The 26,121-nt window shown below is 37.6% G+C and overlaps 1 protein-coding gene across 26 annotated transcripts in view; it reads right to left on the reverse strand.

The window, feature by feature from the left end:
• The window catches only part of LOC121090935 (intraflagellar transport associated protein), a 65,241-nt gene that overhangs the window by 15,222 nt on the left and 23,898 nt on the right, over nucleotides 1-26,121 (reverse strand). For 22 of the 26 annotated variants that reach the window (XM_040599827.1, XM_040599812.1, XM_040599821.1 and 19 more), the window contains 5 exons: nucleotides 23,543-23,700; nucleotides 22,028-22,099; nucleotides 21,021-21,075; nucleotides 13,732-13,862; nucleotides 1,398-7,683 (listed from right to left, as the gene is read on the reverse strand). In XM_040599827.1, coding sequence (XP_040455761.1) covers nucleotides 7,531-7,683; nucleotides 13,732-13,862; nucleotides 21,021-21,075; nucleotides 22,028-22,099; nucleotides 23,543-23,700 — 569 coding nt within the window. In that variant the 3' untranslated portion in view covers nucleotides 1,398-7,530. Of the gene's footprint in view, nucleotides 1-1,397; nucleotides 7,684-13,731; nucleotides 13,863-21,020; nucleotides 21,076-22,027; nucleotides 22,100-23,542; nucleotides 23,729-26,121 lie in introns of those variants that run through there. The other 4 variants (XR_005828780.1, XR_005828781.1, XM_040599828.1 and 1 more) reach the window with 3 other exon arrangements.

Consider the following 26,121-nt stretch of genomic DNA (forward strand, 5'->3'; position numbering starts at 1 on the left):
GGGGCAGTGAGTGAAAATTATCAAAAGAATATACATTCCAAAAATGAAATTTTGGGAAGTATAGGATTATAAGCAGTAGCAGATAAACACTCATTTGAACATTTGTGAACAGAGCCCAATCCTGTCAATTAGTAAGTGCTCTCAGTTGCAAGCACCTTGTAAAACACACTCTGTAATGAATAATACTACCCTTGGAACAATAGCCAATTGGATTTGGATAGCTTGCCTGCCAGCACATTCATACATGTAGGTTTGGGGGTGGGATGAGGAGGGGTGTTATTCAGCTAGCTCTTTTGACAACCAAGATTCTCGTACAAATAGTCAATAGAATCAAAAGCATGACATCAAGCATCACATTCGGAGCACAGGCAGTAATACGTGGCTGCTCAGCCAACCTGTCTTCCCACTAGCTCCCTTCTTCCTGCTCTCAGCAGAAAGATATCCACTGGGCCATTATTTTTAGTACAGTTTACTTTATTAATGTTCATGAGTGGCAAATAAATCTGTAGAATTCAGGAAGTGTTTCACAACCCGAAACAAAGAGCCTTAAATGTATCACAGTTTTGTTGCAGGAAATGCTATTCAGCTAGTGCAAGCTGTCAGGATTTTTGACAGTCTGGATTTTGAAATACGTTAGTTAACAGAATCCTTGGTGGGCAGAGGAGCAAAAGTGTAAGCAGCTGACTTAAACAAAGGCAATCTGGAATTAAATTTTCATTCAGTAAGCAGGCTGACCATTATTTGTATTTTCCTGATTGTTTGTTTTTGAAAGCTTTGCAAATGCTAAGCTTGTGCATGAAATGCTAACGGTGCTTTGATGTTTCCTGGCCCAGACACCAGCCTTCCATCTTTTTTACTTTAAAATTTTATCCAGCAGGAAAGTAGCTCATAGGATTAATTTAGTGTCTTGTCAAGTTTAGGAAAGCTAGTTGCAAATCTGACATAGGAAAGACAAAAACAAAAATAAGAAAAAGAGGATGAAAAAATGCATTTCAACATTTCTCTTTCAAAGAACAAATGTGCAATCTGCAGCAAACCTAAATGGCAGAATCAACACTTCCAAGTAATTGGTAGAATTTTTCCTCTAGCTACCTTATTCTGAAGAGCATAAGCAAGATAATAAATGACACTTGTCTCTTTCTAAGAATTACGCATATCATATCGCATATTACACCATTTTATACGTAGAGATAGAAAAGTAGATGGATTCAAGAAAACTTATTAAATTTACTTGCTTACTTGCCACAGGTACCACCTGCACTCCAGAAAGAGTGCCACCCGTCTTCAACCACAACAGCCACAAAAGAACAAACTCTGTTGTAACATATGATAGAATGAGGCTAAAGCCGTAATTTAGAGTATTAGCACTGCCACAAAATACACTGAAGAATCCCACACAATTTTTAATCTCATTTTAATGGCTCAAGAGATAACTGTGTTGTAAATCCACATGAATTACAAAATGATTACACTAATTTTTCAGTCGGGCATTCAAAGGTTCTCAAGAATTGTATGAAGTCAACAGAATATTTTAGTATGGTTCATTCTCCAGAAGAATATGATTCTGCCTTTAATTCTACCTTTAGAATCCTTTTATCTGTTATCTTCTAATAGAGTGAAGTTATTCCAATTGTTATGCTCCATAGGCTCTTTTTATATAGGCAGGACCCTGACTGCTTTGGTTTTTTGTAAGTCTAGATGGGTAATAAATGGTTGCTTGAGACATTTTTGGTTAGAGACTTTTAGAGTAGAGTATCTACTTTCCCAAAGTTTGGGAATATTCAGATCAAAGAGGTCTTTGAATATAGAGAGAGAGTTTCTACAACCTGAAATTCAGCGTGAAGTTAGATTTAGGGATTTTGTTCAGATCTGTCTTTGCTTATTATTTTGAAACATTTATGTGGCCAGATATACCAAACAAGACACCACAGAGAACATAAAATTATAGACTATTAATCAGGGGAATTTTATTATCTATCCTTTTTGGAAGTGCTGTAAATGAGACAAGTATTTCTGCATTTTCATAAGGCATTAAAATTGATTTCCATTGTAACTGCAGGACACTGCAATTGCAAATAAAGTAACCTGTCTATAAAAATGACAGTACCTTTTAACACTTGCTTTTCTTCTTGCAAACTTGTCATAAACAAGCACTAAAACTATCTCCAGTCTAATTCTGTGGCATTTCACAGCTCATGCACCTGCAATGCTGGCTTACAGTACCTTGCCAGCAAAACACAAGGTGTCACTTGCAACAGCCAGCAATCACAATTTTACCAAACTCATCATCTTTTGAGATGTTCTACAACTTCACACCATTTCACAGCAAACCATCTTGTCTTGTTTTTCCAAGGGATGGGCAGACATTTAGCACCTGGGAGAACTACATGTGCCCAAGACCAGCAAAGGCAGCAGCCGCTCAGTGAGAGAGCGCATCCCTCCAAGAGGCACCCAGGGCACACGTGGCACCTCACAGCCACCTGTGCTAACTGATGCCTTGCCACAAGAAAGCAACTGTGGTGGGAATGCCCTCCGCTATCGCAAGCACTCTGCTCGGCAGCGCAGGGAGCTCACCTCTTGAGGCCAGCGAGAAACCCTTGTCACAGGGTTCCTCACTTACACTGAACACACCAAGGCTGAAGCCCCGCCTGCAAAGGAGCAGTCAGCCACCTGTTCAGCATGGCCCCAGAAAGTGAACGGGGTTCCAATGAATCCCAACCCCAACCACTGTCAGCCACCACTTTTCTATTGCACGTCTTCAGGACTATCACATTCACAATGGTTATAACACAAATCTGCTGAACAGAGGTGAACAGCCACACTCGGCTGAATTATTCAGCACGTTGGAGTGTGCATGGAGCTCAGATACAAGTCTGTTGGTTCAGCTTCTTTGGTCAGCGGAAATTCATTGTCCTGCAGTCTCTTCCAACTGGGATGTAAAAACTCATACCCAGGTAGGACCATGCTACTGCTTAGACTCCAGACTAAAACTGAAGGTAGAGGACAACCGGCTACAAATCAGCCTGCTATCAAACAGGGACTTTGATACTAAGTTGCAGTTTAGCTACTGCATGACGTACATGAGTTGCTGAATAACTAAGAATTTGGTCCTGTTTTTATTTCTGCATTTAGTGTTGCATCACTGAGAGTCCACATTTGTAAGTGTATGTTTTCACAAAGAATGTCAGACCTTTTTAAAACAATTCCAAGACAAAGCAAAGTCCACTTTCAAATCTTGCCAAGATGCAGAGGGGAAAAAAAAAAACTTGAGGTGGAAATCTTTAGTAGTCATGTATGTAATCAAGTTTCATGATTTGAACAGGACTTGAAAATGTATGTGATATTTTTGTTAAAGCAAAAAGCAATGTTCTAAGCACACACCACTACAAAAACTCCAAAACAACCTCTGTAGAATTAGTATGTGAACAGTTGAAGATATGTTTTTTACATTTCATGTGCACTGGCTCTTCATTTAAATATTTTCCCATAATGATAATGGGTCATATACATAGCTATATATTAAGTAAAGTTAAATCAGAAATTGATTTGGCTCCATATTCTTTCAGCTAAGACTGTAAATACCAGGGTCCTGTCTGCTCTGTATGAATACAAATGGCCTCAGTGGAGTTCTGCCAGTTTATAGCAGCAGAAAATCAAGGCCAGAGGATCAAAGGGTCTTTTCCATAAGAGCAGGGATTTGTTTCCATGCCATCTTCTTCAAAAGGTTCTGAATTATCTAGTAAGTACTCTTCATACTAAAATTATTTTCTTTCAGAGGCACTATCTGTATACAAGTGTACATAATGATACCTTTGTGCATAAACAAAAATACATTTAGAACACTAACAATGTCTGAGTCAGAGTTGTCTGCATCTCTTTTCATTTCTTCAATTTTTATCTTATTCTTTCACAACCATTATCTCGGCAAATAATTACTCTTCCTTTTACACCCACAAGGAGTAACTCTGAGCATTAATATCCAAGCTTGCACCACACCAGCCAAGGAAACAACGCTTCAGATTCCTGCCTCAGTGGAAGGACTACTACACTTCCCATAAACTCAAGGAGTTCCTCCCCATAACTCAGGCTCCATCAAGACTGTGTAAAGAAACAGTCAGTATCCTTCTGTTAACACCCAAGTAAACAACAAGTTTAAAACAGAGTAAACAACAAGCTCACTGACTGGTACGGATGCATAACTCCATTGCACTTTAGACATCAGTGAAGTCATGAATACAAAGGGATTGGAGAGATGCACCACACGACCTTCACCTCCAATGGGTTCACCCAATATCAGAGATTTTGCAGTTCAAAATTATTGTCAGTGTGGTAGGGAGAAAATCATATTCCCTACTCCAGCAGCCCCTAAGTCAAAACCAAGTAGCCCTTGAAGTTTCCTGTTCTATGCATGACTTTTGCCTTTACTTTTTTAGGAAAAGAGGAAAAATGTTTAGAAAATACCATAAATAGAAGAGAATGTCCCTCACCAACCCCTGCTGACAATATTAAATATTAAAGAGAATACAAGTTACAAGAAGAAAAGATATATTAATCAGACTCCAAACCACCTGACAAACACTGAAACAATTTCAATAACTAACTCTATGTACATGTATCAAATTTAACAAACACATAAAGTATGTTATTAAAAATGACAACCTCGTAATGGCAAAGAAGAAAATACGCCTCCTCTGTGAAGGATAATCAAATGAAAGGTAGAAGCCAAAAACAACCAAAGGGGCAGGCCAATAAAATGTCATATTCAGAAAATGTAGACTACACTGCCTAATCTCCACTGTGATACCCATTTCTGTTAACAAAGAGCAAAAATCTAACTCATAAGTGGTGTAAATGTACGTGAATTATCCCCATTTCTCTGCATAAGATGGATGTCTCTAGACTTCCAGTTTTGTTGGGTATTCTGCAGCAAAGTGTTCCTTTATATCAAACAGAACCATGTAATGACTATACTGAATGACACTTATGGAGCATAATAGGTACTCTGAACATTTGGTAAGAGAATCACCTGCCTGTGAGAGAAGAAACTGAGTGCTGGATGTATCCCTGATGTACCAGGAAAAATTGATAATGAAATGAATAGAAAATGCACTTAAGAGATTCTGGAGCTGATTTGGCCTGAAGATCATTATGAACTTCAAGTTTTTTTATTAACTCTACTGGCAACAGGATTCCAACAGTTTGGGTGTCTCATACCTTTCTAAAAAAGCACACCAAAAAAGTGCCAAATTCATCATTTCAGAAACCCACAAAAGTTCACATTTACAGTTGACTCTTTGTGTGCAGGACAGCAAACTCTTACACAAAGGTTCTCTTAGACTGAAGGTTCCTTACTTTATCTTTCCTATACATACATAAGTTAGTGAAGTCGTCTACCTTATTTTTCTGTTGAGGCTTTTAAAAGCTGACCTTGCTATCTTTGTAGAGAAGTTCTCGATTTCTTCCTCCCAGATTTACTCATGGATCTGTTCCAGAACATACTTCTTATCCCTCCCATTTATACACATCATCTGTGTCTTCCAGAAGAAGATGAATTAATAATTAGATCTGCTCAGGAATTTTTAGCTGTACGTTTCATTGCAAAATACCAGTTGGATCTGAAACTTAATTCAAAATATCTTTGGTTCAACAAAACACTTCACTATTTAAATGAATTAATTTATTATTTTAATTAATTAAAATTCACATTTAAATTAATTCCCATTTATAAAAGAGAAAAAAAAAAGTTTCCCAAACAACAGTATCTGCTATACAGCCAATTGCATCAAAACTGTTTTAAGTACAGCACAGGCATCCTTTGGAGTGCAATGTTAAATATAAATTTCTCATTACCTTCTACCAACAAGGTCCTATACAGACCAGTTTTTCTAAATATACTTGTAGTTTTGTATCACTTTCCTTAAACATCTTGCCTGAGACCACTTTCTTTTCTGGTTCTTGTTAATCTCATTTTTAAATTATATCCCCTTAACTGAGGTAAATACTATTCCTCAAAACAAACACTATTCAGATTTTAGTGGCATGTGATTATGGTCTACAAAATTATTGATCCAGTAAATTTCCTTTGGAGCATCAAAGCACCTATTTTGCTTCTATAAACTGGTGACAATGGAGCAGCCAACTGGCCACAGGGATTTCATCCAGAGCCTTTAAACAACTAGTGGTTTGGCCTATAGTCTGTCTGCTCAGGCACTCTTACCATATTCATCATGTTAATCACCCACTTCAGAAATAATGGAGATAGGCCAACAACAAAATGTTGGACAATAAACTTGAGCTAATGCAGTTGTACCAGAAAATGACCAACAATACAATTCAGTGTTATTATGTTAAACCAAGCCTCAATAGCAAAGCTTCTACAGTAAGCTGAAAAAAATTAATTCTAAACACCTCGTAGCAAGAGTACATACTACCTTATATCAAAGATGCACTCTCCCACCCATACTACCTGACCTTTACTCAACTTCAGAGTTTGCTGCATTTCAATGATGCTAAGTGTAAGCCATAACCTGCAAAAAGCCCAATAATCTGACAGCCTTTCAACGTCAGTTCCTTAAATGGATGAGATCACTATTTTTTCCTCTGTGCAGAAGGCTTTTTGTAGCAGTTCGTGTTTTAATTGTTAGGAGTTGCACCACACCAATTTTGATCACCCCAAAAAGCTTATTGGAAACAGGAATATTTATTCCTCTGCAGAAGTGAAGTAACTCAAAAGACAGAGAAAAAATCCCAATACTCCCAGATTGATTCACTCATGTAACTCTGTATATTTAAGTCTTACAGTGATAGGAGAAGAGTTTATAGACTTGTCAGCTGCAAGAAGCTCTTATCTTCATTACTGAAAGAACTAAGTAAAAGGCAGTTTAGGACTAGCTCTGCACTAGTCAGAAACTGTCAGTACCAGATATAAGCAAGAGTAGCCATAGCGCTGTTCTGAATTCCACCAGCTTGTTTTGGTCCTATGGAGCCAATTACTCCAGCATACTTAGCCTGAGCCAATACAGGATACGGTCCACTCAAGGATTTTTCCACAAAAGGGAATTTATGGCTGTCATTTGAGACATCCTTCCAACTGCCTTGTTTCACCTAAAAAACAGCAAAGTAGCTGAGCACTGGGGCCTAAAAATCTGGTGACTGACCTATAAAAAAATCCCATCGGGTTTGGGGACAAATACAGACCTCCTTAGCCAACCTGAATGCCTAAGCAGGTCAGTGTAATAACATATAAAAAGAATGGAAATAATTACTCTCTGGCTGAAGGGCTACTATACAAGCAACTTTGGGCAAGCACCATCTTCCTATTCTGTGTTTTCATCAGGACTCAGAGGAGGTACAGGGAAAGGCAATCTCAGGCTCTGAGGCACCTTGGTAGAACAAGTAAATCTCGAGGATGTCATTTACAGACGACACAGATAAAAACAGTAAATAAGGGTACAATGAAGAGACAGATTTACCCCCTAAAAATATTATCTCAACAGCACTGCAAAGAATGCCTTTGACTCAGTCTTCAGCTCATGCTGACTTCACAACTGTCCCCATTTTCTTCTCTTCAGACAATTCTACAATGGCCTTCAGCTCAGCTTCAGAGAACTTAGGGGTCAGTGCCACATCATCATAATCAAATTCTTCATCCAGTGAGAATGGTTGAACATCATCCCCTAGTAGCTGTAGTGAGGAAAAACAGACACATAAATAATACTGCTGCAAGTGATGATAAGGGAGCCCAAAATACAAACTTCTAATTAATATTTAATTAAACTAATTTTTCTGACTCTAGCACTCTCAGCTGATTAAGCTCTTTTTAAGTAAGAGAATAAATTCAATTATTCAATTTGACCTAATTTAAGCCATTTAATGTGCCCCATTTGTACTGTACTGTATCTGAATGAATATCATTAGCTAATTTTGCTCAAGGCAAGGAATCTAAAAACCACCCTTGCACACATCTATTACATTCCTGCCACTTGTAGTGGCAGGATTGTGGGAATACGGACAAGTTATGTACAGCTACGTTAAATTTCAAAGACAGATTCCATATCCTTAAAATCTGGGCTAGTATCACATAAAACTTCAGCGCACATGCATCTGATACTAATGTAACATGCTTCCCAGAACACAGTTCCAGCAAAGGAAATTCCTGGAATGAGAAAAATGACACATAATCAATTTTGAGATTCTAATAATTTCTTCTCACCATCACAGAAATACGCAATTGGCTGGTTTGGATTTCTTGCATGATGAACATAAAAGTCTTACAGCATTTGCCAATATTTGCTTTGTTGACACAGTGTACAGCATTTCTATATTGCTTCTTGGTAAAATACCTTAGAACACTCTGCCTATTAAATAAAATAATGAAAACAAGCAACTATGGCAGGCTGCACACTGATAAGGAACTGCAGGGGACCATGACACAAAAGGTTTATGGTAAGCAGTTACATAAAATTAATTCCAGAGCTACACAGGAGACACATCCTCACTGCCCAAACTGTACAGGAATGCCTCCTATCCTTTGAGAAGTTAACATAAAATGCCTAGAAATTTCAACTATGACAAACAGCACATCTCCACAAGTGCTCTGAGTTTCAAAGATGTAAGTACTTCAGTACCAAATCAATAAAACTAAATACATGCTTATTTTTCCAAACTTCTGATGAAACCTCAATGAAGCCAATGACTATGGACATATTTGAAGTTAAGAATTTGTTTTGCTGAAAGGGAGGAAGAACACTTAGCATCTTATGGTCACCACTTAGTTTAGGAGGCACAGTATCCCACACAAGTTCTGGTAACATTTTGTAAGAAGTTGCATTGACACAGGTAATGCCATCCAATGATACGTCAGAGAAGTGGTAGCTGGATTCCTCTCCAGTGGCCAGGTACCCAACAGACATGGCAGCCAGCATCTTGCCAGTATCTACATCTTTTATTAATAAACTGTAATATTGCCTGATTCATCAGGAAATATTTTTTCTGGTTTTGTAACATTAGTCATCTGTATTGCTTAATGTTCAAGGGATCTGGCTTACACTGGCTTCAACAGATGTTGAAGCATATAAATCATCCTAGATGCTGACCTGTAGACAATAGACATTTATATATAAGAAAACTAGAGGTGGTTTATAAAATGGTATTCATTCTGCATGCAAAGATTATCTTGCTTATGTCCATAGACTATCCCAGGCAAACCATCATTAACTTTTATAGACAGTGCATTCAAGAAACGTTTACATGAGACAAAGCCTGCACACAAGCTCTCTTTTCCATTACGGCTAAGGTCAACTCCTTGACCTCCTCACCATATTCACATCCACTTTCATCTTTTCCCCAGGGAAAGTCTCCTAAAATTCCACACCAGTAAGGGTACCAGCAACTGGGTAACAACTGGCACCAGTAACCAGGGTTCATTACTACCTGTCTTTCCTTTGCAGAAATCCAAAACGCTCTTCTAAAATATGATGCAAGGTGCAAATATTTTTCAGTTAGTTTAGTTGTAACAGTATTTGTTACCACATCTGTAGGTAACTAAGCTAAGAAGAGTTTAAATTACAGTAAGCCTTCAGAGGGATTCTACAAAAACAAACCTCTTCTTCCTCTGTCAACTGTTATGGAAAGTATACACACATTCACTATGCCCTTGTGCTGACCTTCATGTCATTCCGGGAACATTTTATGCAGATGCAGAGAAATACCTGAAAAATTTTAATTTAAAACACTTGATCCCAAAATGCTAACTGAAATTAGATGCCAGAATAGAACATATCTAACTATACTGTTAACAATTTTTCTGGTACCCACTCGTTGCACATTTGAAAAGTGTATTCATATTGTTATTGTATATTTATCAGCGTGCTTCATCTCTCAACAAGTACTCAAAGCACTAGGGATTCTTTTTTTTTTTCTCCTTATCCCAAGAAGCCATCCACTTCAACCTTCCAGACGAAGCAATCTAAAATTTTTATACTGCAAACTGCAATTTTGATCTATTTCAAAAGGGAGACATTTTGCTATAGAACACTGAATCCTCTGAGCTGATCAAGTTATTATCTTGTTATTTTTGCCTAAGGAGCTGAGAGAAATACGTGAATTTCAGGTGTCTAATTTAACATCTAATTGAAATCTTTTTGAGAGCTCTCTGGGAACAGAATTTTGCTCTATTAGAAAACTGCCAGTTTGCTTAAGATTGCTCCTGTGATTTACTCTCTGAAGAAAAAAATCATTTTCATTTACAGTTCCTCCATGTCCAAATTAAAGGGGAAAAGAATGTAATATTCGTATTAATAACTGAAGCATTTTGCTAGAGGCTGCTTTACAAAGTAATGTTGCAAATAAAATACCTTAAATTTGAGACTTTCAAGTCTATTAATAATTGGCAACTTAGTTCTTTTTATTAATCCATGTGAAGTTACAGTTAACTGAATAGCTTGTCTCCGCCCTTCTAAAACCTTTATTTCTGTGTAATTATGGCACTCCATGATTCCACTCATTCAAATTATGAAAAGGATGCACATACACTCACCAATGATTTCATTGTATACTGAAGGGAAAACTTACTACTTCAATATAATAGTTCAATAACAATAAGTAAAAAAGGGAGGAGGGGGAGGAATATATGCTATTATCTCATACAAGCTTAATATATACTGGGGTACTTGGGAGAAAAAAAAAGTTAGTCTTGAGTTTGGGGCACTGGAGTGGGAGCCAATAAATCTTGACCAATTTTCCACTTCTGCTTCATCATTCTGGACAAGTCACTCAATCTTTGTGTCTTTACTGGCCTCTGAGAAGATGTAATTCTTTCACCTTCTTTCACTCAGTCAAACCTGTCTTTAAGTTCTTCCTTGTTCTTATTGCAATTATGCACAGCACTTAGCAAAGGCCCATCAGTAAAACCTTAAATCAAAGGAACTCAATGGAAGCTGTATTTTAGGTGACAGATGCTGCCATTCCACAGATAAAGATAAAATGATAGGCATAGTAAACAGTTATTTGAATGCTCAAACTAAGGACAAACAAAGGAGAATAGAAGGGCAGAATTCATCTTTCCTGATCCCAACCATGTAAAAACTGGGCTTCTAGATTAAGATAGTCAATTAGCTAAAAAAGACCCAGCCCAAAAGTAAGCCTATGGATGGATACACACCACAACTTAGGAAAAATGCTTACAGCAAGTGGGACGAATCACTTTCTGGAAGTGTTTATCTCCCTTTCTTGATGAATTCTACTAAATTAGACTACATTTAAAGCTGAAGTTAGGTGAGATGAACCCCACTTTGAATGCATGTTTATAGTTGAGTGGATGGAAAATAATCATTCAGATGTACTTATATGTATGCAAGGGGAGAAATAAGAACAAGTAAAGACCCTACGAAACAGACATTAGGACATATTGTTAATTAAAAAAACTATGATGTCTTTTATGAAAGAAAGCATTAAGTAGAAATAAAGGAAAGAATAAATATCTGGGTAGGGAAGGTGAATGTTCTATGATAATGTACTTCAGCCATGGAATGAATGTTGTTTCAATTTGCAGTGGCCTGAGGGGGGTCATGTATGCTGCACTGTTGATATTGAAATCCAGGAATATATTTATGTCTAAACCCAGGAAAGAAAGATGAAGCAACACTGATGGACAACATAAATAATTTTCTGTGTCATTTACTTAGCCTCTTATCAACAGCTTTTGACCAAAAAATATTTTCAGGGAGACAAGTTGTTCTTTAACAGTTAGCCAAGTTATATACTGGGTCTTTGCAGAGCTTCTTTTTTCAAACGTTCCCTAGCAATACACTCAGAGATACACACCTTCCCCTAAAGTCCTTCAAAAATATGCCCATAGCATAGACATTTGACATCTTACATTGCACTATTAAGCTTCTTTATTTTTTCATAAGGAATGGTTTTCCATTCTCTATGAAAAAGCGACTAGGCAGCCACATTAAGTTGCCCTTCTCTAACAGATTTGTTTTGATGGACAGAGAACAGTCTCACTTCAAAGCAGGGATGTCTCCAGGGAAAATCTTTTTTCTAAACTAGTCCTCCATAAGCAATGCAGGACTTAATTTTCAAGGCAATGACAATCTGAAGCACTGAGGGATTTTAAAATGGACCTGCTCAGTCTTGACAGTTCTAAAAATCAGGCCAGTTACATTATCTAAATGAAGGCACAAATATGTGTATAACTTGGGAGAAAGACTTGCCTTCATCCTGAGTAACCTGGCACCAAGCAAACAGCTCTAAAAATCGTAAGCCTTTTTTTTTTTAAAAATGCAGCAACCCTTAACCAACATAATAATACACAGTTTCTCTTTCAAAACCCAACTTTTCCTGAAATGGAAATCAATTCTGCATGCAGTAGGTTCTTCATCTATTTTTCATGAATTATAGTTTATAAAGAGTCATATGCAATCCTTTAGGAACACTGCAGGCTGCTGCAACTCTCCTTCTTTAGTTTTATACAGAAGTTACCAAATGAGAAAACCATAAAAGCTCATTCTAGGTTTTTTTTGTGTGTGTGCCAATGGATATTTCTCAAGGCAAAAACCTCAAATTATGTCAATCCTTAGGGAAAAGTGTGAGTATTGTTATTCACAGAATGGTGGGTATTAAAGCTTGAAAGGTCATTTTAGAACATTTACTTTTTCCCAAAGCAGACTTGTTCCTTATAGTAAAGAGTTTATTGCAAAGAACTAAACACAATTGAGCTCAGGAAAGGAGGCACCATATGCACTGCTATAATATCAAACCTTCATTGGTCACGCATCATTTATAAACTTGATTTAAGTCTCATGGGACATCAATAAGCATATGAAACTATCAAAACCGGCCCATTTTAGCTGGAAGCCAACTTCAGCCTCTATTACAATGATCAAGCAGGGGAAAAAAAGTGGCGAAGAATTCTCTGTAATAGAAACATCCCCAAAAGTTAATGCTCACACTGACTATTTGGATAGGAAGCTTAATGACCTAAAATAAGCCTGTGAGCAATCCACACCTTCTGTTCCAGTTTGAAAAGAACAGAAATTCTGGGGGAAAATGGCAATTCTAAATTAAAGCCTCTATTGATTGAGTCTGATTAAAAGACTCAGACTGTATAGTGCAAACCTCTCTACACCAGACCTAGACAATGCAGATCCTCAGCAGCATCTAGCTACTACTAATTTCCAAGAGGAAAAATCCCAGTTCTGATCACAATACATTCTAAAACCTTTTCTTCTTTTAAATATCAAGTTAAAGGGATCATTCCCTACCTCCTTGTTGCAGAAGATGGTTCCTATATTCAGCCCAATGAGAACTGCAGGATGTTGTAAGATCATGAGATCACTAGGAAATTAAATGGCCCTAGTAACAACTTGTTAAAAGGTCAGGAAGCGCAAGAGTTTACCTGAACATTCTGTGAGTTACACCAATTAAATATGAAAAAGCTCACACACATTTTTAAGTATTGAAGTACACATTTTGAAAATGTAGATTATATAGTAGCAGTGTGCAAGACAAAATAGTACCTTTCTGTTAGAGTGTTTATCTCAAGTCTTAATGTCCTTAAGAACTCATTATTAATTTAAAAATGAATAATGTGACTTGTTAACTCATAGAAGATCCACACACTCCATCCATACCTTTCTGTTCTTGTTGTAACAACATTAGAAGCCAACAGGTGAAAAAAACCCATCCCAACCCCGAGTGTTTAAATAAATAAATCTGACCTCATACCTCTTGGCCTTTGCTGTCCGACAGCTGTGGAACTGACAAGGTTCTGAACTTTGGTTGAATAGGCTTATCAAAAAAGGGTGTACAGTAAGTCACTGTCTCTTCCACCTCCCCTGGGAGAACTAATGACTCTGCTGAATAAAAAATAGCCAACTTTAACCTTCCATTCAATGTATAAATTAGCAAAATCCCATGTAAAATTCTGTAGTGCTCAGACACAGGCAGAAGCTTGTTAGTCAAAGTGTGCTGTACTTGTTGTTGCATAACATATAATACAGGCAGCTATCTTTAAAACACCCATACAGTCCTGAGCTAAAATCTAGATAATAAAATGTACTATACTAAGGAAAAATCAAACTTGGTTGAAAACAGACAGGTAGCTCTGCTTTCTTGAGGACTCTGAATTAAAAATCTGGATGTATACGCTCCTAAACTCAAGAGAACACCTGTGATTAATGTCTTTCATAACAAAGAAAGAAGGTCCTGAGCAGAGATTTCTGCAGTACGAGTTATAAAACACCAGACTGAATACTGGTCTTGACACTGATTAGCTGGGCAGTCTCATTCAGCTCTCTTTTACTAGTTTAGTTTCACCACCTGTACGTTGGGCATAAATAATATTTGCAAAGCATCTTAACATGAAACATTAGGTAAAAATACCTGGTAGAAGTACTAATATTCCTCACTAATGTGCCAGACAACTCTCTTGTCCATGGATATTTTACAGGTGTTTGTTCCTCCCTGAGCTTTCCAAAAAGAGGTACCTGAAAGGACTTCCCTATATCCAGGACACAGCAACATGTAACCTTTTGACACAGGCAGGATTTGGTCCACAGTTCACAAATGCACAGACTTTCTGAATCACTTTTGCTTTACATGCTTAAGCAAAACGTTCATACTGGATTTGTTCTCTGTGACAGCTCAGAAGGATATGCCTTAGGTTTAGAAATATCTTTTAACATGAATCAGTCTTGGCTCTGCTATCCCCGTGATGTTTTTATGAAGGAACTTAAGGGGACCATATGTCTTGTAATTTAGTGGAAGGATTATGTAAATCTACCTACTGTATTTTCTAGCTGATACACAAGTTTCTTTACAGCTTTATACTACATTTTAGTACCTTGATTTCTTCTTGAAATCTCAGAAGAAATTTTCTTAGCATTGCTTAAATGTTAGTTAACAGAACCAATAAAAGGGTACATAGATCCAGGGTGAGAAGGAAGAAGTGGATTTTTATCTCTTCCTGCACATTTTTACCACAGTAATGGAGTTAATGACCTCTCATTCTCCTGTAAATCTGCATTTGACAATAATGATTTCCTAGCTAGGCCTTTGTAAAAAATCCATAATCAAATTCTTCATTTAGTTTTTTTCTGGGAATTGTGTACTATTCCAAAGCCAACAGGGCTTTGGACTTGTAAAGTAGAATGTTCTTTAAAAAAGAGATGGGTATCATTCCCTTGGGTATCTCAATCCTGGATTTTTGTCTTTTGATTCATGATTCACATGTAAGTGGTTTCACTTTCATCTGTATTCTCTTGGTTGGTTATACCTGTCTCTAGTCATCTATGCATTTTCAGTACTTGTTCTCAGCATAGCACCTGATCTTATTCTGCATCAGTTATACGCAAAAACTTTCTGAAAAGAACAGTGCAGTCCACAGGTATATATGCTATGCCTGCCTTCACGTGCTCTGCAACTGCTTTTTTTGATCTTTCATAACTTGGGTCAAAACTATTTGTAGGACAGAAGGAAGATGTGAAAGTTCATTTAAAGCCAACAGCAAGCATCTGCTATTGTTTCAAATTTGCACCCTAAATATATACCCACACTGAAGGAAGGAAAGCCTGGGCATCAGGAGGTTTGTATCACCTACTGGTATAAACACTGATTATTTCCGTACTAAGACCTTCCTACCCCCTGCTACAGACCAATCCACAGAGAGAAGATGAGGAGGAAGCACTGTTACGCAACAGTCTGGCAATGGCTCAGGAAGACAACTCTTAAAAATTAGGACAACAGAAGGAAATTTATTTTTGCTTTTAGCAAGAAGTGTTTGTCATATTCAGAATGTCAGTTCCACTATTTTAAGGCTCATTAGTAATGCAAACAATGTTTCAAATTCTCTTCAATCATCCCATAAGAAAGTGGTAATCAACCTTTGTTTGCCAGTAGACATGCCAGAAATGAGCTTTGTCTCTCTATCCTGGCTGTGTGACAGCACATGAAAGTCTAATCGGTAAATGCTGCTTTCCCTGATAATGTTTAATCAAGAAAATGCTTCAGAGAGAAAAATTAGGGAGTTTTGACAGTCCTCCTTCTCAGTGGGAGCTCCCAAAGGAACTGTAGGCTATTGTAAGCTCTAGCCAGTACCTCACAGCTGGTTTAGGCTGATGCTACAGCACTCGTGGATGATGATCCTAATTAAGCTGCTAATTATGTTCTCTGTGGAGGTGATTAATTAGCAACAGGAAAGCCTTGGATACTGCCAACGGCACCACATATAGCGACAACTAAGCAGGCAGTAACATAAAAAAATCTGAGAAGAGATTTTGAAATGCATCTCTTAGACCATGATGAATCAAGTTCCTGGATGATACAGCAGCGAACTCAAATGCTTTTACTCATGTCCAGCATACTTTAATGAGGGCATATTTGGAACCTGAGCAATTCTCTTCTTTTTAGTCCTGTCCATCCACACACACACACCCTGCCATGACACATCCACAGAAAGTGATTAATAAATCGGTGAACACTGCTGAGTTGGGGTTTCTTGCTCATTCCATGCATATTAATTAGAAGTATAGAAAAAAAGAAAAAATAATCTATTGACACAAACCTGATTTGAACTTTTAAAAGTGAAGAAATTCAGAGTCTTGTCTAAATCTTTAGCTTTACTGTAGCCAAATGATGCCCAGCTATACATACACTAACACAGGTTTTACCACTTTCAGACACTACATTTCACAAAAAAACGCTGTTGATGGGGAGCTGAGGAAGGAGGTAGTGACAATGAAAAAAAAGTTTAAAAGCTTAATTTTGCTGTCTCCTCTGATTTTCAAGCTGTTAGCTCCAAAGAGCTGCCTAGTGTGAAATCATCTCGAGGCAGTGTTAAATGGATTGCAGAGACTGGAGGAGAAAAAAAGAGATTCACCAGTTGAGGAGAACCCCATACTTGAAAAAATCCACATAATTTAACTCTGAATCCTATTCCTCAACCTGATTTTTCTGGGTGTAAATATAGGCTCAAAATATAAATATGAATGCAAAAGCATAGATTATGGAAAATGACAAATATTGATACAATTTGCCTAAAGAACTATTTAAATAATCCAATAGTTATGCTTGGCCCCAGCTTCAAAGTAACTGAGTCACCTGGGTTCTCCACAGCCTCTGTGGGGTTAAAGAGAACTGAGACCTTGAAAAGACAAGTTTATGGTGCATCAGGGCTCCAAGCTGGATTAGGATGACACTCTGATATCCTTGCTTACACAGCCTCACACATACATTTAATTAGTCCTATTTTAATTTTCTCTTGTATTTAAAAAATAGCATACTCAAGGTCTCTAGACATGCTTTTTACATATTTTGAACTTCATACAAATATTACCTATTATTACCTAACTATCCTTCGAGCCCTGCAGCAAGTGATTTGTCACCAGTCCTGGAAGGAATTCTGTTGCCAAAACTTAGGTAGTAGGCATCCTCCCTCCACCCCTGGAGAAAGCCTGATCATCTCTATTGTTGCCTTAAGCTACTTACAGTTACAGATTGAATTCAGTGAGAAAGAACGATTAAACTGTCCGCCATACACATGCTGTCTCTACACGATGCATTAAAGGTATGGTTTAAGGCAGCAATTTTACTTTGCCAATCATGGTTTACTGTGCCAAACTCCCACAACGCAAAACACTGCCCTGGTTTCAGACTTTCAGCCCAGTGCTGTCTAATGAAAACAGCTACAATGAAATTTGCAAACTGGCCAACTCTACGGGCTGCTTTTTGGGCTTTTTTGTAAGCAGCAGCTGTATTCATTCACACCTTAAAATACATTGGACTTACAAAAATAAATTGGAAAAAAATAAACTAGAATGATTCTTCCAGGACATCTCCCAAGAAGCACTGGTTCAGATGGGAAGTTTTAATGCCTATTTTCTGTCACACTTCTCACACTCTCAGCTTTGAGCCACTTCCCCTTAAGTGTGAATATTTATTGTATTAATGTACCGTTGCTAACTCAGCTAAATGATCTGCCCTTTAAAGCTAAATGAAGTACAGAGATACTGAACTGTCGCCAGTAACAAGTAGAGATAAAAGCTGCTTGTAGTTATACTAGCAAGGAATAGTATTTTTTAGTGGGTGTCCTAGCTTGTTTTGCCAATACAAAGTCTTAAATCTATCTGTTCTGACATACAAGTGGCAGCATTTTAAAAGGCCAGCAGCAGATTGTCTTTCAAATTTGTGTAACACTTTGCCTCTCTTATAAACTAACTGGAATTCTTCAGAAATAATCCTTTATTAAGGTGGTCAATAAGGATATTGTTTTATATTATTTTATTATTACAAACAATGGAAGCAATACCATTTTATATTTTATTTTGCATTTTGTTGCTATGGTTTTCACAGGAGTAAGATTTTACCTCCCTTATTATGAAGCTTATCAAGTGGATTTTGACATGTAAGACACTATCAAACTGTAAGTCCTATTTTCTGCACTTAGGAGTCAAAAGGAAATTCTTCATCTTGACTCAACAACTACCTCCACTGAAGAAGCCCTGGGCCAGACCCAGGCTGTGGATAGCGCAGATAGAAATTTGGAAGCTGTTCACTTTCCTTACAGAGTTTACAATAATCAGCTTCTGGTTATGAAGTGTTTTGACGTTATACAATACAATCAAAATGCTTAATGTTGTCAGTGAGCACTGTTGATTGCTGTTGATTGCTTCAGAGTTGATACGGCTTCTTTCTGCATTTAGGCAGACTGTGCAGGGAGTTTGTGCAGGGGATGCTGTCTCATGGGAAGTGCTGAGGACAGCAGAGATTGAAAGCCAAATCAAATGTCACATAAAAAGTAAGTAGTCAGAACACTGATAATCTACAGTGGTGATGGTATAATGTTATATTTATTATTTTTATAATCACCAATAAAAGAACTAACTGAAAGGTTTTCCCAATGTGGCTTGGATAAAGTGCTATGCAGACAGTACAAGCAGATGATCATTTTTGTAATTATCTTGTTCAAATGCAGTCTGTTTTACTAGAGGTTTCTAAACATATGTGATTAACATTTACACTTGCACACACACAACTGCAGAGAAATGACTGAAAAGCCTGGAGAGAGGCAACGTCTGGCATGGTCCAGAAAGTGGTAAGCTATCTCCAGGCTCTGGCAGAGCTCTTCTTCCCTCACAGCCCTGCTTGGTATTTTAGTGTCGAGCTTATTTCTCATCATCCAATTTGTGGCCTGTTTTGAACTAGAGATATCTAATACCACATCCATGAACTAGACAGAGACAACTCTCATTTCATTATGGTACAAGTGAAATGTATGCTTAGGCTTCCACCGGTAAGCCCCACGTTTTTTTAATATATATTAAAAGACATAAACACAGAACAATGTCCTACAAAGGGAAAAATGGGCACACGTGAACACTGCACTCAAAAGAAATCTTTGATGTCTGTGCTTGATACAGGACTGCTACCTTACTCCCTCCTTCCTGAAAATCCCAGGTTGGAGAAAGAATATTTGCTGTAAACCTGACTTATGTTGGTTTATTATTTTATTGTCAGTTAACAGCCAAGCTCCAAATATTAATCAACTGGAAGTCCCTAAGCCCTCTGACTTCACAGGAATTCTGCACATATAGAAAGGAAAGACTAATCAAATCTTTAACAGATTAGACAGATTAATCAAATGGAAATAACCAAGGAACCAAGGACCAAAGTCCTGCTCTGTAACAGCTTCTTTCAGTGACCTTAGACAAATCCCTTGAAATTTGTGGCTTAGTTTCTTTGTGCAGTCACAGGTATAGATGAGGAAAATGAAATTAATCACTAAAAGGTCATCAATTCTAGTGGTAATAATGACGACACAAGCACCTATGATAAACAAATACAGACACTAGGTTTCTATTTACTTTTTAGAGGTGGGAGAGTATGGAACAGTTCAACACAATTCAAAATGCTCATCATTTAAAGAACTTCACTGTGAATTCAAAACTAGTCTCACCTATTTAAAGCCCAGGATGAAGTCATTTTAACAGGTAGGGACAAAATTTTCATTAAATATTTCCACTTTATAGAACTCTGTCCTGGTTTCAGCTGGGATAGAGTTAATTTTCTTTGCAGTAGCTGGTACAATGCTGCATTTTGGATTTAGTATGACAATAATGTTGATAACACACTGATGTTTTTAGCTGTTGCTAGGTAATGTTTATACCAAGCCAAGGACTCTTCAGTTTCTTAGGCCCTTCCAGAGAGAAGACTGGAGGGACACAAAAGACTGGGAGGGGATGCAGCCAGGACAGCTGACCCAAACCAGCCAAAGGGATATTCCACACCATAGAACATCATGCTGAGTATTGTATACTGGAGGGAGTTGGCCAGGGCTTTGTGATCACTGCTCGGGGACTGGCTGGTAGCGAGCAATCGTGTGTGTTAAAACACACGTGTGTGCATCACCTGTTGTGTTTTGGGCTTTTTCCTTTTGGATTATATTCCTCTCTCCCTCTCTCCTTTTCATTACAATTGTTGTTGTTATTTTTATTGTATTTCATTTTATATCAATTATTAAATTGTTCTTATCTCAACCCTCAAGTTTTACTTTTTTCCTCCTCACCTCACCTGGTGAGGCAGGGGGAGCAAGCAAGCAGCTGTGTGGTTCTAAGTTGCCAGCTGGGGTTAAACCACAACAAACTCTCTCTTAGCACTCACGTTACTTTGTGGAGAAACTTTTGTAATCAAAATAATTTCAGTACAAAATAAAAGTGCAGAAAAATGTAGAAACGTTGCTAACAAGAAGTGTTCTGCAATTCTGAAAAAATCTTGAAAGAAAATAACTACTCACCAGGACACAGTATAATAAATATTCCTTATAATTTATTATCTCATTACCTTTTAGAGTGAGGAAATGAGTAATTTGGAGAATTTGGGAAATTTGAGAATTTTCTAGCAATAGAACTGAAGAAGAACATTTTTTTAGAGGAGAAACAGTTCTTTAAACAATGCCCATACACTTGCATCCAAAGACCGACAACGATAGTGAATATGAAGGCATGGGTGGGGGAACCTACCACAGCATGTCTTTTCACCTGTGTCTGTATCTTCCAAATGTAAGTACTTGTCCACCTGCCATAAAAAACACAATTTAGAAAACAGATTAAAATGTATTAATTCCATTCCTTATAATAAAATCCAGAGAAACACAAAAAAGCACTGTCTGCTTCACCTTTACCATTGTCTCCTGCATTTTTCCAAGAAATCATATGAATTTTCTTTGAAATGTGTAACTCAAAGGAAAATCTTTTACATATAAGCAAAGAATTGCTGTGAAAATTGCTGCATATCAACTACAGTGATGGAAAAGAAGCTCAAGGTATATGGCAACTTTTTCAGGAACTTGGTGGCAAAATGGAGAAGTAAAATATTCTCATAGAAGAAGTTAAATGATATGCTACTCCGCATTCTTGCAGGCTCACTGCATATGGCACAGAGACAATAAATGCTGTGGGCTATGCAGAGCCTGATCCTTCTGTTTTGATACTAATGGTAAACTGAATGGGAAATAAAAAAGCCAAGAATTATTAAATTTTTGGTACTTCATCTGGGACGCTGCACTACTGTTTTTTCAGGCTAATACCCCTTGAAAATGCTCTAAACTATCTAAAACACACCACAAGGAAAGACATTTCTTGTTTCACGTAGCCCTCTGAATAGGTGAATAGGGTGAGAGTAAAAGGCCTTTTCCAGCCTATGTGCAAAGCGTGTTACCATGGAGGATTTACTGTATGCCCTAGGTAGTACTCTGTGTTTCCACAAAGTTATTAGAGATACACTTAGATGATTTTTCCAACATGATTTGACCCCGTTCTCATCAACACTTACATAACCCTTACACTTTAAAAGTACATACTCATTAACATTTGGAAAAAATTTGGATGGTGATGCTCTCATCTTTCTTTCCCACAGATGGGAAACAAATACATCAACAAATTGCAAGTACTCTGTAAATGAATAAAGCAAAAATCAGTCATGTTTCACTCACAATGCCCACTCTGAAGAAAATCAAATGAAACCTCACCTTCACTCTTTCCAACAGACTGAAATTATTTCCATCAGAGCCACCAGCTTTCGCACTCTCGTTCACCACTGTCTGTAGATATATAGGCAGAAATACTTATATGCATGAAATAAAACCAAAATCACAATCAAAGCTCCTACTGATTTACACATACAGATCCTTTACAGTGTATTAATTTTTTTTAAAAAAGTGAATGCAATGCTCCTGAAAACAGAATGTATCCAGGTAATCGTCTGAAATCCTACACAGAACCAGACTGAACCAACTGGAACAACAGTAGCAAATAATCATAACATGTCTAAAAAGCAGCATTTAGAACAGAAGCACTGTTTTTGATAGCAGTTTTTTCCCTCTTTCCTCAGGGCAGGTTTAAGGTTATAGTGGCCAACTTACTGCATTACAGCCTCCTCCTGCTACTACACTAGCCATTTCTCTGATGCATTCTACTATTACAGTATTTGTTTCTTAAACTGCTAATGTGACAAAACAGTGCAGCTATGCTTGAAACATTTTTTTCTGTAGCAACAAAGTATTAAAATGTTCCATTAAACAAACGATAATGTAAATGGCACATTGCTTTATGGGGCAGAAAGCCAATTCAAAGTGGCTAAAGTAAGAGGCCCAAAGGCAACCTACCCCAATGAGGCAACCATATTATTCATGAGAAAAACGGCAAAAAGATTCTTGTCATTATTATTACACAATTGACAGACAGAATGTGATTGTTTTAAAAGCCTTGCTTGATTCCACCTCAACAGCACGTGGTAGCAGGGAGGAAAATGACAACTTGTGCTCTTTGGCTGAGGCCCGGCAGGCCCGCCATTTGAAGGCACTTCAGTTTGCTGCTCTGTGCATTACACAAAATGACCTGCTACTTCTTTTTTAATAAGAAGTTTAATGAAGGAAATTTTTGAGTACAGGCTAGACCACAGCTTTGCTATCTGTTATTCAGGCAGGAGGGTGGAAGTTCTTAACACATGGATTCAGATTTCCATCTCGCTCTCTCCACATGATGTCTGTTGTTTTCCTGTCCCAATACATTAAATCCCTAATCTCCTCTGTTTCAGAAGATTAAAAATCCCTCCAGCCTTCCTACTGTTTACTTTAAATAGCTGAACCAATCTAGCTTCAGTAACACGGAACTCAGTACTTGCTAAAATCCCCAAGAAACAAAATAAACGTGCATACTGGCTTCCATTCTCTCAAGATTTTTTCCCTTTTGCCAACCTCTGCTGTTGACTGCAGTTTTTAGTGAAAGCATTACAAAGGTCTTGCCTTGCAGGGCACCTTACTTATCGGTCAGATTATGGCAGGTCTTCAGCAGAGTAAATGCTACTGCCAAACGTGATCCCTGCAGTTGCTTCTGTAAGCATTACACACTTAGGTAGTATTTTAAATATTTGCCTTGGATGGGATAAATACCACTAGCCTCTAACATTTGGACAGTGTACTGCCCAATATTTTCATCTGTTTAAATGTGGTGCTTGTCCACATGGACAAATGTTAACTCATTACCCCATTCTCATTTTGCATCTGTGGTGGAAGAGACACACAAATGTCTTTGCTCCTTTCAGGTGGGCCATCTTGTTTATTTCCATTTGATAATTCAGGAGTAGAAAAAGTATTTCTTAAGGAGTCCACTTTACTTCCTTGAATTGTCTTCCCTTCTTCCTCTGCAAGGAGAACAGATAACATAATGCACTATCCAAGAAAAAGAAAACCGCAAAATTCATTAGATCTAATATTGACTTATTTTACACATTCACTTTTCCTCTCATGCTCAGCATTTCCATGTACTCCATAGAAATACATGAATATACATAGACATACATGAATAATACATCAGGCACTGCAATCTTTATCATAAAACTGAATATGCAGTTTGAACTTTAAGTGCACCTATTCCTCAATACTGAAGAATTAATTGTCTCAAAAGCCTATGCAATATACAGAAAATTTGATAAAATAACCTGAGAGGTGAAAATACTCCAATAAAGCAAGACAGTAAGTGAGATTACACCTTAGTTTTTATTTTAAAACTGTTTAAATGCTCTCTGAATTCTGCACAAAATGGCACATTTGTGCCCATGCCTTCATCTGGCACTGAAAACACCTGCTCATATGAAGAGAGTCTCTTCTTTGTGGCACACTATAAACCCATAGCAACTGCATGCACTCAGTTGAGCTATTTTAGATGTACAGTTTTAGAATTAAAACAACAAAAAAAACCCATTCCCTAACACACTAACACACGCTCCCAACACTTGCATGTCTAGTTTTAAAAGTTCAGCAACTATGCTTATGCGGGATCTGTGCTCACAAAATCGCTTGCTGTCTTAAGCACTTCAAGTGCACATATTCCTTCACATACCTATCCGATGCTGTGCCTTCTTATCAAGCACAAGGAAGGACTCTGATTTTGATCATAGTACAGCAACAATCTGGTCCAAAACTGAAGTAGTTCTTGTATTTTCTACCTCAGTATCTTGGTATCACCCTGTTTATACTATTAGCCCAAACATGTGCCCCATGTGTGAACCTCACAACCATTAGAGCAAATGTCCATGTTGTCTAGTATAGAAGTAAGCCTTGGTAGTTCTTGTCAGAACTGGTATTGATACTGTGGCTGCGAATCTGCCCAGGGCCAGCACCCACAAAGCTCTTGGATCTCCAAGGGCATCACAGTCAGAATCTCCACCAGTCCAGGACTACGTGATCAGATGTGCTGACAGGTCCTATAACCTAGCCCCTGTATCTTTAGTTAATAAAACTCATTTGAGCTAATTTCTTTAGGTACTGCTGCTTTCAGTGTTTAACAACTACAGTATGCTCTTGACTTAGCTTATTACCAATTTGATTTCCTCCCTATATCAGCAATCTGACTGGGTGAGAAAATTTTGTGAGTAAATAAATTTTTATTGGGATCAGACTAATAAACAGAAGTATGCCAGTGATATTTAATTGCCAGAATTTTAGGTCCTGAGATTAAAAATTACATACAAATGTTCAAGAAGGGTTGTTCTCTTAGGGGGTTCCTTTGCTCTTGAAAGACGGATTGGAAAAATATTTTGCCAGTGGATTGACAGAAGATTGGAATAACTTCTCTCATGTTTATTTTATACATCAGACATGGCCAATTGTGCCCTCACTGAAAACAGGGAAGTATTCAGAAACAGAACTGAATCTTTCAATGATAACTTGTGACATCTTTCAGACCTTTAACAACTCCTCAGACAACAAGAGCAAAGTTAAGACAACTATTAGTGCTTCTGACTGTCCTACCAGCCAGGTCCATGGAGCACAGAGCAGCCAGAAGAATTAGGGTACAGCTAGGTGATCATCAAATGAAATCTCAACAGTACAAACTGGATCTAGGAGCTGATAACAGAACAGGACAATATGTGCACAGAAGTATGGATTTTTGACCCATGTTGAATAGGTTTTTTCCTATAACACGGCAAAAAATAGGCAAATCATAGCCAAAATAAAAATCCAGGACTCCTTATTTTAAAAGTCCCATTATCAAATATGGAGCAGCTATAGGATAATCAATTCAAATGAACTTCACATCACATGTTCTTCATGAAAAATAAATGCTCATTTAACAGAATTTCTTGGGTTTAGTTTGAAAAATCTGCGTTGTGACAATAAGAAAAGCTGTCATGCATTTCTAAAGCATAATTATACGTTACAAGCATTGAAGTAATTCTTGTGGAGAGTTTTAATGATGCCCTTGGGGTTACTACATTGAGCCATCCACCGAAGAGTTATTAATCCCCAGGGACAGTTCTGTGCTGCAGTTACTATGACACATAGAAAGGGCTGGCAGTCTGGACATAACCTGAAGTCCACACTCATAAGAGTCAAGGATCATAGAAAGTAAATTGCACCAAGACCGATATAGCAAACATTTTAATGCTCAGACCACAGATGGATCCTCTGAATAATTCCTAAATCCCAGGCCTCTTGATACATGTGTCTTCTCCCTGCTTTTTTAGCAAATACTTTCCTAAAGCAACATTTGGAAACAGAAGTACATATGGGCAATCTCTTCTTCCTACACACTTTTTCAAGCCATGGAAATGAAGGACTAC

Source organism: Falco naumanni, chromosome 7 (assembly GCF_017639655.2).
Source record: "Falco naumanni isolate bFalNau1 chromosome 7, bFalNau1.pat, whole genome shotgun sequence".
NCBI lineage: Eukaryota > Metazoa > Chordata > Aves > Falconiformes > Falconidae > Falco > Falco naumanni.